Source organism: Corvus moneduloides, chromosome 19 (genome assembly GCF_009650955.1).
Source record: "Corvus moneduloides isolate bCorMon1 chromosome 19, bCorMon1.pri, whole genome shotgun sequence".
Lineage (NCBI taxonomy): Eukaryota > Metazoa > Chordata > Aves > Passeriformes > Corvidae > Corvus > Corvus moneduloides.
The window spans coordinates 11,840,436-11,853,313 of record NC_045494.1 but is presented as its reverse complement, the minus strand read 5'-3'; the positions used below and the strand labels follow the sequence as shown (position 1 = coordinate 11,853,313).

Here is a 12,878-nt window from a genome sequence, read left to right as displayed (position 1 = left end):
AGTGCTTTGGGACACTTGGAAGCATTTCCTTACAAGGTAACTGCACCACAGCAGAACCTCCTGCGCTGCCCCCCTTGTTTAAAGCGCTAAAATTGCCGAGCCCAGCACTCGGTAGGACAAGGGCACCCACAGCCGCCCCAGCTCGCCAGGGAAATCAGGTCTGAATGTCACGAAACGTGCCTTTTGTAGCAATTTGTGTTACAGGACAGTGGCCAATTGTCCCTCGCTCCTCGTGGGGGCGGGGGATGATCCAGACCTGCAGGATGGGATTGTTCCTTCGTTAGTTCTCCGTTGTTCCGAGCCACCCCTGGGCTGCCCTCCTTGTGCCAACACCGGCAGCTCCGTGTTCCAGACGAGCCCTAAGTCCTGCTCAGGGAACAGGAGTGACCCAGGCGGGTCCCTTGTGCTGCTCTGAGAACACTTCTGTGTGGACAAGGAGCAGAAATGCCTTAAAGGGATGAGCTGAGGGATATTCCGGCTCCTGTTGGAGCACACAGGGGCTGAAGTTTCCTTGGATTTCAGTAAAGGCTCTGGGTCAAGGGAAATGGGTTAAGGGGTGGCAGGGCAGGGCTGCTGTGGGGCCACGGGGTGAGGGGCTGGGATGCTGTGAGGCTGTAGGGTGAGGGTTTGAGGTGCTGTGGGGCTGTAGGGTGAGGGGTTAGGATGCCCTGGGGACACAGGGTGAGGGGCTGAAGTGCTGTGGGGCCGTAGGGTGAGGGTTTGGGGTGCTGACCCTCTGCAGGGAAGTGAGAGCAGGACACAGATCTCTTTATACCCTATCACACATTCCCTCTGCCTCCCGGCCCCGCTGCTCCCCCACCGTGTCTTTGTGCTGGATTTTTTTTTTGAATTCTCCAAGAGTTTTGAACTTTATTCAGCAATGGAATAAGGGGCAGGAAGAAAGAATCCCTTTCAGCGTCCCTTTCAGCACAGCAAAGGCTCGGCAGAGCTTGGGCAGGGACTGCTGTGAACACTGACAGCTCTGACCAGGGGCAGCACTGGGCACATGGAAATCATGGAATCACGGAATGGTTTGGGACACCTTCCACTGTCCCAGGCTGCTCCAAGCCCCAGTGTCCAGCCTGGCCTTGGACACTGCCAGGGATCCAGAGGCAGCCACAGCTCCTGCCCCGAGTGGCTGCAGAGCTGGGATGGGTGGGATGGGAGGTGACCCCACTGGGAAAGTGTGTTTGGGGTGGGAGAGGTTCTCCTGCTGCAGCCAGAGCATTCCCCGTGGCCTCCACCCCTCCTGTGCCTCACAGAGCGACACCAAATGTTCCCATTCCTCGTTAGAATGGCCCATCCTGGTGATCCCATTGGGGAATCCCCTCCGTGGCCAGCCCTGCAGCCCCACGCCCGCCTGGGCTCAGCACAGAGCAAAGGGCTCAGCCCCAAACGTGGGGTCCCCCCGGGGCTGTTGCTGCCCTGCAAACTCCGGGCAGGGCTTTGCCATCCCCGGGCAGCACTTCCAGCCAGGGACGCGAAGAGTCTCTCCCGGTGCTGGTGGATCCCGGGCAGTCCTGGATACCCACGGAGGCTGCAGAGCTCCGTGGATGCTTGGAGGGTTGTGCTGGGCTTGGGGCCAGGGGGAAGCGGATCTGAGAGTGTTTCTGGTGAGCTTTGGAGCTCGGTGTTGGGTTTCGCCCGGGCTCAGAATTCCCACAGAATCTGCCCGTGCTGCCACTGGTTTGCTGAGCCCCACGCTGCAGACAGGCCAGGAGGGTGTGAGAAACTCCAGACTGGCTGGCCTCCCCTCCAGCACCCCAAACTGGGACACACTGGGTGGCGTGGGCCGGGTTTAAACTGCGGGAGGGGACCTCGAATGTCCCCAGGGGCAGCGCCCGCAGTCCCGGTCCTGGCACTGCCTCGCCCTCTCTCCACGGCACCGGGAGCGCTGATCTGATCTGATCTGATGTGATCTGATCTGATGTGATCTGATGTGATCGGAGCGCAGAGGGGACGATGGAGAGTGGAGCTGCCGCAGAGGTGGCCACAGCCCGGCCGGGGGTGGCCAGCGCGGGGAGGGGTCCCCGTGCCCGTGGGCGGCACACGAGGCGTGTCCCCACGGGAACTACGCGCTCTGGAAGCCCCACACTTCCAAGAGCTGCACCTGGAAGTTCTCCTGGCAGAGCGGGGGGTTGTCGAAGGTCTCGCAGTGCTCCGTGTGTCCCCGGAGCAGGCTGGCGTCCAGGGACAGAGCTTGGCCTCCCCCTCCACCTGCAAGGGCGAGCGCAGGGTCGGAAGGAGCTCCCTGGACTGCAGGAAGAGGGGGCTGTCCTCTCCTCCCCGACTTTAACCCGATATCCCGAACCGGGAGCTCTGTGCCTCTGGAGGCAGCTCGGGGTTTAACCCGGAGCGGGGCCTTTCCAGCGGGGCAGCGGCGGGCGGTGGGTGCCACCCTGGGGAGTCACCGATACCGATCCCTTTAACGATAAGGGCCCTGTTACTGATAGCGAGCCCCCTTACCGATAACGATCCTTTAACGATACCGATCCCTTTAACGATAAGGGCCCTGTTACTGATAGCGAGCCCCCTTACCGATAACGATCCTTTAACGATACCGATAACGATCCCCCCTTACCGATAACGATCCCCCCTTACCGATACCGATTCCCCCTTACCGATAACGATCCCCCCTTACCGATAACGATTCCCCCTTACCGATACCGATCGCCCCTTACCAATACCGACCGCCCCTTACCGATACCGATCCCCCCTTACCGATAACGATCCCCCCTTACCGATAACGATCCTTTAATGATACCGATACCGATCCCCCGTTACCGATAACGATTCCCCCTTACCGATACTGATTCCCCCTTACCGATACTGATTCCCCCTTACCGATACCGATCCCCCCCTTACCGATATCGATCCCCCCTTACCGATAACGATCTCCCCTTACCGATACCGATCCCCCCTTACCGATACCGATCCCCCCTTACCGATAACGATCCCCCCTTACCGATACCGATCCCCCCTTACCGATAACGATTCCCCCTTACCGATAACGATCCCCCCTTACCGATAACGATCCCCCCCTACCGATAACGATCCCGTCCCGGGAGCCGGACATAAACATGGAGGCAGTTTTGGAGGGCAGGAGGAAGTGCCTGATGGCCAGGAACGGGGACAGGCGGCCTCTCCTCTGCGGCGAGGGCACGGCGAGGTGGTTGGGGCTGGAGCTGCGGCTGTCCCGGGAGGAGCCGAGCCGGGATTCGGGAGCGGGGGAAGGCGAGCGCTGCCGGGAGCGCGGCACGGCCTTGGCCAGCTCCGGCTTCTTGATGAGCACCCACTCGTACCTCTCTGCCTCGGGGCGCACCTGGGCAGCGGGACACACCCGGTGAGCCCTGTCCCTGTCCCTGGGCACCTCGCCCCCGCTGCGGGAAGGTGCTGCTGCTGCTCAGGGGGCTGGGGCCAAGTGCTGCGTCCGGGTCTGGGCCTGGGGCAGGGAAGGGACAGGGCGTCCTGGCAGGACAGTAGTGAAGGGACAGAGCCAGACATAAACCGTGACTTACAGTGAACACAAAGCACTCCCCTGTCCCAAAAAAGCCCGATGTGGCACCGCTCTTCTTCCTTTCGCTCCAGTCGGAGGAGAGAAACGCCCCACACACCTTGGGAGAGAGCACAGGGAGCCGTCAGGGGATGGGCCGGGGGCAGAGGCAGCCCCGGGAGCGCCGGGCATGGCCCCGGGCTCAGCAGGGCAGGGGCTCTGCCCCTTCCCCCGGGAATCAGAGCCAAGTCCTGCTGTGCCAGCTCCATCCTGCACTGCCCATCCCTGGTGCCCTGCACTGAGCCCACCCAGCCCAGTGCCCAAGGCTGACCCTGGCTGCGGACACCCCTGACCTGACCATGGCTGGAGGGGCCCTGCCGAGGGCTGGGAACTCCTGCCTGTCCTTGGCACAGCCGAGGGATAACAGGAGCTAAAACCTGTAGCAAACAAGGTTTTCTAGGGACCTTCCCTTGCCTGCACGAGGCCCTGGGGGTGGCAGGTGTTTATCTCCACACCACTGAAGTGTCAGGCCTGGGACATCAGCACTGTTGGTCAGTAAATCTTTGGGAGGCCTGAACAATTCACTGAATTTTCCTCCACTGTGGGATGAAGAGTGGAGAGATAAATTAGGGGTTTGTGAGGCACTCAGAGTCCCGGGGAAGAGCCCTGGCTCAGGGGCCTTTGCAGTTACCTCAGTAGGAACTGTCCTTATTTCTCCTCCATTTCCCTTGTGCGGCTGCTCGTGCAGTCAGGGAGAGAACCTTGCCTTTAGTGCTCTGAAAGCAAGTCCTGGCTCAGACAAAGCATCTGCTGACTTCAGGAGAGTCAGCTCAGCAAGGATTCATGAATCAGTCTGTATTTGCAATTAAAGTCTCACTCGGGGCCTCTCTCCCTCTCACCCACTCCTCCCGTTTGCCCCGGCACCCCGGCTGAGGTGTGTCCTGGGGGCCAGAGGTGCAGTTTGTTCTGTCCTGGGAGCTGGGACAGACCCGGGGCAGGGCAGGACAGGGACCACACAGCCCATGGCTGCTCCAAGAGGGGCCAGTAGGGTCACCCACCCCGTCCCCTTCCCAGCCCTGCCTGGGACACGCTCACCTCCCCCTCGGTGGTTTTGATGAGCAGCACCGTGGGTTCGTAGCCTTCACAGCACGTGTAGAACCTGCAGAGATGGACACGGGGGTCAGGCTGGGGGCAGCTGGAGCCCTGGGCAGGGTGTGCTGGCTGTCCCTGGGCGCTCACAGCGTGCCTGGCACAGTGTGGCACACGGGGACATCCCTGCGTGGCACATCCACGGCCCCGTGTGCCCCGGGCGGTGCCCAGGTGTCGGTGGCCATCTGGCCCAGCCTCTGCCCTCTCCCCTAAGCCCCACTCAGGACCCTGAATCGAGCCCGGGAGGGTCCCCAGCAGCCCCTGGCTGTGCCCTGGTCACTGTGTTTGCTGCTGTCTCCAGCACCAAGCCCTGCCCGGCTTTCCCCGCACGCCCGACCCGCCTGGCCCGGCCCCGTGGGGCAGCGGAGGCTTCACCTCTGCAGGCTGCAGCCGTGCTCGGAGGTGGAGAAGAGCAGCAGCGGGGGGAAGAGGGAGAAGCGCTCGGGGATCCAGGACCAGACGAGGCGCATCTCCTGCGCCGTGACAGTGCTGGAGCTGAAGTTCTGCATGTCCACGGCCAGGTGGAAGGACGGCCTGCGAGGGGAGGGACATCAGGCCGGGCTGGGGCCCCTCTGCTCTTCGGGGCACAGCCCCTGCAGCGGGGCTTGTCCTGCTCTTTGCACCGCGAGCTCTCTGCCGACATCCCCGGCTCCGGCTGTGCCGTGACCCCTGACAGGGTCCCCCGAGGGGCTGGGAGGGCCCAGCACAGCCACAGCTGCGGGACGTGCCTGGAGCTCCCCCCGGGTGTTCTCCACGGGGGCTCGCATTTTGTCAGCTCAGCCCCAGGGCCGGGGAACGCAGAGCTCTCCTCACCTTCTCTGCACCACGGTGATGCCCCTCTCCATCAGCGCCTTCCTGTTGGCCATCTGGAGAAGCCAGATCTCCTTGCGGGAGAACAGCCGGATGCCAAAGGCCCTCTCCAGGAGTTTGTCGACGGTCACGTGCTCGGCGATGTTCCTGACGAAAGCCTGCAGTTCTGCCTTGATGTCGGAGCCCTGCAGCCCGGCCGGGGTCACCGAGAGCCGGAACTGCTTCAGCAGGGCCAGGGCGATGCGGTACAGGACCTTCTGGCCCTCCAGCAGGAACACGTCCAGCACCCGCACGGCGTAGCCGAAGGGCAGCCCGGGAAAGAGCCACGACAGCCACTCCGAGTAGACCTCGAGGACGTTCTTGGCGGTGCCGGCTATGAGCTTGTGAGCTGCCGGGCAGTGCTTGTTGGCCAGGTCCCCGAAGGTCATGCAGGAGGCCTGGTGGGCCAGGAAGGACTGGTCGATGTAGCCGGCGTGGGGAGCGTTGCTGGCGATGAGGCGCGAGACGCTCTCGAAGCACTGGGCCTCGTCCTCGCTGTAGTGCAGCAGCAGCGCCGCCAGGGCCGGCAGGAGGGGGCTGTGGGTGATGTCGGGGAACAGGGCGCCCACACAGATGAGGATCTTCTTCAGGGCGGTGACCCCGTGCGGGCTGAGGCAGTAGGTGGGCATGGGGCAGCCCTCCAGGAACTCGGGCAGAGGGTGGGAGCTCACGCTGGGCTTCCCGAAGAGCCGGCCGGCCACGTCCCTGTACACGAGCGCGTCGGGGGTGACGAGGCGGCAGGAGACCTGCTGGATGAGCCGGGGGTAGAGCCGGGCCCGGCCCGCGTGGCTCCCGGCCCAGCAGCCTTCCCTCGCCAGCCTCTTCAGCTCCTTCGGGGGCCTGCTCAGGACGTCCCGCGGGATCTGCGCCGGCTGCTGCGGCTCCGGCATCTTGTCCCAATCCACGAACTGCCCACAGCCCAGGCAGGACGAGGTGTCGATGTCCCAGGTGTCAGCCTCGGACGTGACCACGATGGTGACTGGGCACGAGCCCGGCGCCTCTGTAGGACAAAGACCTTTTATTGAACACCTTTCACCGCCCCACCAACAGCGTTTCACCCTGGCTGAGGGTGCTCTGAAGTCTCACGGCCACGTCCTGGATTTCTTTATTCTCCCCTGCAAAGGGAAGGGTTCTGGGCTTTGCCCTCTCCCGCTCCCGTCGGCTCAGGGCCCCGGTGAAGTGTGGGGCCAGGTCCCAAACGGGTGTCAGGGTTTCTTCTCACACTGTGAGGGGCTTTTCACCCCTCCCAAAGCTACGGACTTCCCAGCCTGTGACCTGCCGAGAGGGAGGTGCAGAGGGCAGGGGCACGGTCCCTGTGCCCCGGGGATGACCGTGGGACATTGTCACACCTCCGAGGAGGACGAGCAGCCCTGTCCCAGCCCAGCTCTGCAGGGATGAGGAGGGACCCCACGGGCAGGGGGGTCCCAAGCGATGCTGAGGCTGAGAGGGACCATTTCCATCGTGTCCCCTCCTAAGGACAGCACGGGGCAGGAGGGTCCTGTCCGCGTCTGGCAGCCCAGAGCAGGCTGCTCTGAGCCCAGCGGAGTGGGCAAAGCCGCCCTCGGGTGTTTGCCCTCCTCTTGTGCCTCCTGCCGAAGTCTCCCGGCCCCTCCGGCCCCTCGGGTGTCAGAGGAGGAGGGAGCAGAAGCTGCTGCAGCCGAGGGGCTCGCCGGGGGTGCGGGGCCGGTCTGTGGGGGCAGAGGGTCCCCGTTCCCCACGTGCCCCTGTGCACTGGAGGGACCCTGTCCGGGAACCGCAGCGGGGGCTGCTGAGCCCCTTAAAGCCCCCTGGGGACAGCAGGGGACCCTCGGGGGAGGCTCCCGCTCACAGCCCCGTGGCGGGGCTCGGGCAGCCGCCAGCCCGGCGCTGGGAAGAGCAGGGTCTGAGCTCCTCCTAGAGAGACGGGAGCGGCATTTCCCCGGGGCTGCCGGAGAGCTCCATCCAAACCCTGCAGGGACACGGGAGCCGTCCCCGCGTGGGGGAGCTCTGCTGGGCACAGATTATCGGGCAGGGATAAAGGCAATTAGCGCACTCATTAACTCTGGGATGTTTTTATCGTGGATGCGCTCAGTTGCCGGGGGAGCCAAGGATGGATTCGCACTGAGCCAAGGGGACACGGGGGGACAGCACGCGGTGCCGCATCGGGACGGTCCTGACGCCCGGGCTGGCTCCGGCTCCGGCCCTCGCTCTCCAGCTCACTTGGGCGCTTGCCCAAGGTCAGTAGGATCGGGCTCAGTCTGGCTCAGGGCAGGAGCTGCTGGATCCGGGGCTGCTCGGCCCCACTCCCTGCCCTGGGCACAGCCTGACCCGAGCACGGTCACGGGGGCTCCTGGCCACAGAACCAACACCGGGGGTGAGTCAGGGGCTGTTTGCACCCCACGATCCCCAAATTCACCTCGTCCCCTCCCCAGGGTGCTGCCCTGCCCGGGTACCGAGGAGCATCAGCCCGAGCCCGCCCGACCGCCGGCGCCCCGGCCCCGGGTGCTGAATGGAGGCTCCCGCTCTGCCCGCCCCGGGACGAGCCGGGGGGCTCGGGGCAGGAATTTGGGTCTGCCCCAGCCCCTCCGCTCTGCCGGCCGGGTCCCGGCACGGGCGGGTCCCGCTCGGCGCACTCACCTCGCCCGGTGCCCGCGTCCTCGCCCGCGGCCGGCTCGGCCATGGGGAAGGCGCCGGCCGCGCCCCCGGGGCAGCGGGGCAGGCTGAGCCCCACCTGCAGCATGTGCCAGCTCGGCCACCCCTGCCGGGCCCCCTCCGGCCCCGCCACCTGCCCGCGCTTTTAAGGTGAGGGCACTGGGCTTTGTTTGGGGTAAATACAGCGAGGGGTGGAGCAGCTCCGCGCCCGCATCGCCCCTTCCTGCCCCAATTCCGCTCCGAGCCCGGGCGGGGGGGGGCTGTAAACACCCCGTGGGCTGCGATACCATCAAACAGCAGCACGAGCACTGAATGAATCCTTTCTTTTCCCGAGGATAACCTTCACGTTCCCGCCCCGGGGCTCGCTCCCTTCGCAGCGCCCGGGGCAGGAGCTGCTGCGGGGCTCCGGCCGTGGCCCGTCCTTGAGCAGGGAACCCCCGGCACAGCGAGCGGGGCTGGCACCGCTTCCCGCTGGGGGGCCCGGGGAGCCGGGAGAGGAGCTGGGAGCGGCAGGGCCGGGAGCCGGGGCCAGGCGGACACCGGGGCCGCGGGGAGCAGCGACCCCCGGCTGCCCCCGCCGTGTGCGCCCTCGGGCGCTGCCCGGCGCCGGGGCCGCGGCTGCTCCAGCACAACCGCGGGGAAATTCGGGGCGATGCGGCCCCGCGGCCCCGGCTGCCGGCGGAGCCCAGGCTGCGGCTGCTGCGGGCACGGCCGTGGGGCTCCGGCGTTCCCAGCCTGCCCCAGGGAATGGTTGGTATCGACTGATTTTAGCCTCCAAACGCGCTGCAGAGCTGCAAACCGAGCGTTGTGTTCACGGGCAGAAGAGCCGAGCTGCAGGAAAAGCAGCCTCCAGCAGCCGGGAGAGGCTCCCAGGCCGGCGGCCCGGGCCGACGCTGCTGCCGCAGAGCTCTCAGCTCAGGCTGCGCTCAGCGGGCATTTTTATAGGCATCGAAACGTGTGGAAGGATTTTTATTTGCCTTTGAAAGTCGCATTGTTTCTGTTGTGATAAGAGCAGCTGCAGGTTGTTCCTGACCGGCCTCCCTGCCCGCAGGCCCGTCTGCCCCGCAGCACATCCCTGAGCATCCGCTGGCACCGCGGGCCTGGGGCATCTCCCAGCAAGTCTCCCTGCGGACCCTTTCCTCTTCCTCACCTTCTCCGTGTGTGCCAGGATTCCTTGGGGGTAGCTCGGCTGTCCCGGCGCCCCTCCCTGCCTTTGGTCCTGGCAAGCTGGGAGCCCAGGGAGTGGGGGCGAGGGGCTGTGTCAGCAAAGACCCCCGGGGCTGTGCCGGGTGGGAGGGAGGCGAGGGGGTCTCCCACTGGGAATTATCCTTATCCTTATCTCCTTATCCGCCCCCGGAGCCCGCCGGGGCGCCTGATGGGCGGCTCTGCTCCGCAGGCTGCTCCCGAAGGGGCAGTGATGGCCCCAGCCCCGCTCCTGGGGCCCGCGGGTCCCCGCTCCGCACCCCGCTCTGCTTCCCGGTGCCAAGGGGCCGCTCCTTCTCTCTCCAGCTCCCACCCTTTGCCCAGCTCTGCCAGCAGCGGCTCCCGCTGCCTTTCCCCGGCCCCTGGCAGCCGCCTTATCCTCGTTTGCCTTTTCCAGGACAGCGGACGCCTCTTCCTGCCGGTCCGACGCAGCTCTGAAACCTCCGGCAGCCGCTCCGGAGATGGGAGATGGAAGCGAATTAGGGACAGGGCGAAAGGAAATGTCGCTTCATGCGTTTTTAATGGCGTAAAAATGAAATATGTAGAGGCCGTGGGGCTCCGGCTGAGCAGCGCAGCCAAGGCCATGAATGTTTGATGGCCGCGGCTGCGGGAGCATCTCCGGGTGTGCGGAGAGCCGGGCCGGGGGGACAGAGCCCACCCCGGGGGGCTGCCGGGGCCGGGGGGCGGCTCCGAGCCCCTCAGGGCACTGCTGGCACTGGGTCCTCGTGGGCAGGAGCGGGACGTGTCCCTGCTGCCCACCCCAGCGTGTCCCCAGCCCTGCCCAGCCTGCGGGACAGCGGACGGGACCCGAGGGGTGCCTGGGGTGCTCAGCGCCTCCCCAGAGCCGCCCCGGCGTTGGCGACTGGATCGGGGCTGGTCCCCAGCGCTCGTGGGGCTCCCCTCGCTCCGCGCTCGGCAGCCCCGGGCCCGGGGCACCGCCGGGAGCACCGCGGGGATCGGTCCCCGGCAACGGGAACGTCCTGACGAGGATGCGCTCGTTGTCGTTATCATTATCGTTATCACTATTGTTTTGATTGTCGTTATCAATATCGTTATCACTATTGTTATTATTGCCCTTATCAATATCGTTATCACTATTGTTTTGATTGTCGTTATCAATATCGTTATCACTATGGTTATCATTGTGCCCCGGGCAGGGAGGGGGTTCAGCGGGCTTTTGGGCTGGGGTTTTGGGGGTCTCAGGAGACCCAAATCAGTGGGATTTGAGGGCAGTGTTTTCTCTGGCTTTGGGGTGTTTGGAGGTGCAGATTAAACTCCTGCTTTCAGGATGGTGAAGTATCTGAAATTGTACAGATACACCTGAACGACAGCAGACCAATAAAAAGTTTGCTGCTCAATCTGTCGGTATTTATAGAGGGCAAAGTTCTCTGTTGGCATCAGTGCCACCTCTGATGAGTCCAAAGCCCCAATGAAACGTGGTGCTGGTGTTGTTGGGAGCCTTTCTGGGGCTGGAGCTCTCCGGGGTTGTGTTTTATGGAAACATTGCACGGCTGACTGACTTCTCCATAAAATCATTTGTTCCATGCCCTGTGTTTTCCAGTTTCCTTTAATCCACTAACAGGTAAAGAGGAATATTTGGCAGTGTTTGATTCTACTCTAAACAAGTTTCCAACAACGAGAGAGGTGTTTTCATAACAGAAATGCCTGTTGAGAAATCCACGGCTGAGCAGTCGCGTGTCCTGTGCCTCCTGAGTGTTGTAATGCAGGAAAATGCCTTTGTCCAGTGTTGGCCTGTTGGGGAGAATGTAAACAGGGTTTTATTTTTGTAGTATTTTGCCATTAGCATGGATGACAAACTTCTTGCTTGTTGCTGAGCCAAAAATAGAGCATAAAATCTAAAATAGAACACCAAAACCTGTGAGGAAAGATTAGAATCCAGCACTTACCATCTGTGAACTCTGCTCTGCTGAGCTGGTCCTAAAGCTTCCCCTGGTTTCTTTTTTTTCTGTAATGGAAGTGAAATCTTTTTTTCTCCCCCTGCAGTGGGAGCCAGCAGTGGGGTCTGTGTCCAGTGACTTTCTTGGCTGTGTTCCCTTTGTGCCCTTCTGGGTCAGTTAAATGCAGCGTTCTCCACGTGGACATTTTTGGGAATGGTGGGAGCCACACAGGTGCTGTGTCCATAACAAACCACGTTGGGTACAGACTTGGAATGACTCTCTTTTTCCTTCCACGTGTTTAAAGTGCCCAAAGAATTAAGTCCTGGAGGAGAGAGAGGAGGAAAGGGGTAACAAAAACCCAGCCTCGTTCCTCAGCTGGTAGCCAGGCCATGGGCAGCAAAATGACTCTGCCATTTCCTCCTGAGGTGTGAACTCCCACCCCTTCCCTATTGTCCGTGTGGGTCTGGTTTTCAGGGGTGCAGGCAGAGACAGCTCAGGGCCTGAATCTTGTGCCAGTGAATCCAACTTCCCTCTCTTGCCTGAGCCTGGGCTCTGTGGGTCTGTAGGGAAGGGGCTTGGAGGGGGCTTGGAGGGAGCTTGGAGGGAGCTTGGAGGGAGCTTGGAGGGGACTTGGAGGGACCTTGGAGGGACCTTGGAGGGAGCTTGGAGGGACCTTGGAGGGAGCTTGGAGGGACCTTGGAGGGACCTTGGAGGGAGCTTGGAGGGATCTCGGCAGGAGCTTGGCAGGGGCTGGTCTCAGGCCCGGAGCCCCCAGGGTCTGTAGGACTCAGCTGCCATTCCCAGCTCGGGGTCCCTCTGGAATCCTTGCAGAGTCCTGGCCCAGCTTTGGGATTCCGGAGGTGGCAGAGCCCACCCTGGAATGTGCCTGGAGCTGACACTCAGCTTTTCCTGCATTAGAAAAATCGGCGCCTGGAGTTTGATGAAGCTGAGCAGTGACACTTCCCTGGTTTGTGCTGCTTTTCCATATCTAATCCAGCCCTGATGTGACAGCCCACGTCGGCCAGGTCCTGTTCTTGCAGCAGCCCTTCCTTTCATTAACCTTCCTGCACCACTGATCACAAATTTATTGTCCCAGGGCCTGGGGCTGGGAGGGTTTCCCTGGAATTAATCTGGTTTACATTTGGTCACCACTCAGTGAGTTTCACCTCCTTTGAAAGCTGCTCTGAAGCCGTTTCTGGGGCGCAGGGCTGTGGTTTAATGCTCTCAGGGTTGATCCCAAGTGACAACTGCGGGCAGGACGCTCCGTGGCTTGGGGACGGCATTCCTGCCCCTTCCGGCCCCTTCCGGCCTTAATTAAGATGCCGCTGGAATTTTCCAGGGAAAGGTTGTGCTGTTTGCGTGACTCCCTGTGAGCAGGGCCAGTCAAATTTCCTTTAATTGGGTTTTAATCACAATTTCAGCATCTTCTGCCCCCTTTTCTCCTTGGGAGAGATCTGTGCGGGTTGTGAGGGCCGTTAATGGGGCAGGATTCCCAGGGTTCCACTCCATTCCAAAGGCAGGGGTGGAAAAGCAGCCAGGAATGCTGACTTTCTGGATATCACTCACATTTGTGAGGAATCTTGCATAGAAACCAGGAGAGGTGTGGAAAGAAGACATCGCTATTTGATAGACGGATTAATCAGCTGGAAATGCTG

The 12,878-nt window shown here is 62.5% G+C and overlaps 1 protein-coding gene across 1 annotated transcript; it reads right to left on the bottom strand.

Moving 5' to 3' along the window:
- Positions 1–1,093: 1,093 nt before the first annotated feature.
- On the bottom strand, positions 1,094–8,285 carry LOC116453653 (TBC1 domain family member 24-like). The gene is made up of 7 exons (XM_032129334.1): positions 8,108–8,285; positions 5,456–6,491; positions 5,018–5,176; positions 4,589–4,652; positions 3,519–3,614; positions 3,046–3,322; positions 1,094–2,217 (listed from the first exon to the last, which is right to left on the bottom strand). The coding sequence occupies exons 1-7, from the start codon at positions 8,208–8,210 to the stop codon at positions 2,072–2,074; spliced, it is 1,881 nt and encodes a 626-aa protein (XP_031985225.1). The 5' UTR covers positions 8,211–8,285; the 3' UTR covers positions 1,094–2,071.
- Between the last annotated feature and the right edge of the window lie 4,593 nt (positions 8,286–12,878).

Coding starts and splice junctions, on each gene's coding strand:
- LOC116453653 (XM_032129334.1), bottom strand. CDS start 8,210: ATGCTGCAGGTGGGGCTCAGCCTGCCCCGCTGCCCCGGGGGCGCGGCC. Junction 4,653..5,017: donor CACGGCTGCAGCCTGCAGAG/GTGAAGCCTCCG, acceptor CCATCTCTGCAG/GTTCTACACGTGCTGTGAAG. Junction 3,615..4,588: donor TCAAAACCACCGAGGGGGAG/GTGAGCGTGTCC, acceptor CTCTCTCCCAAG/GTGTGTGGGGCGTTTCTCTC.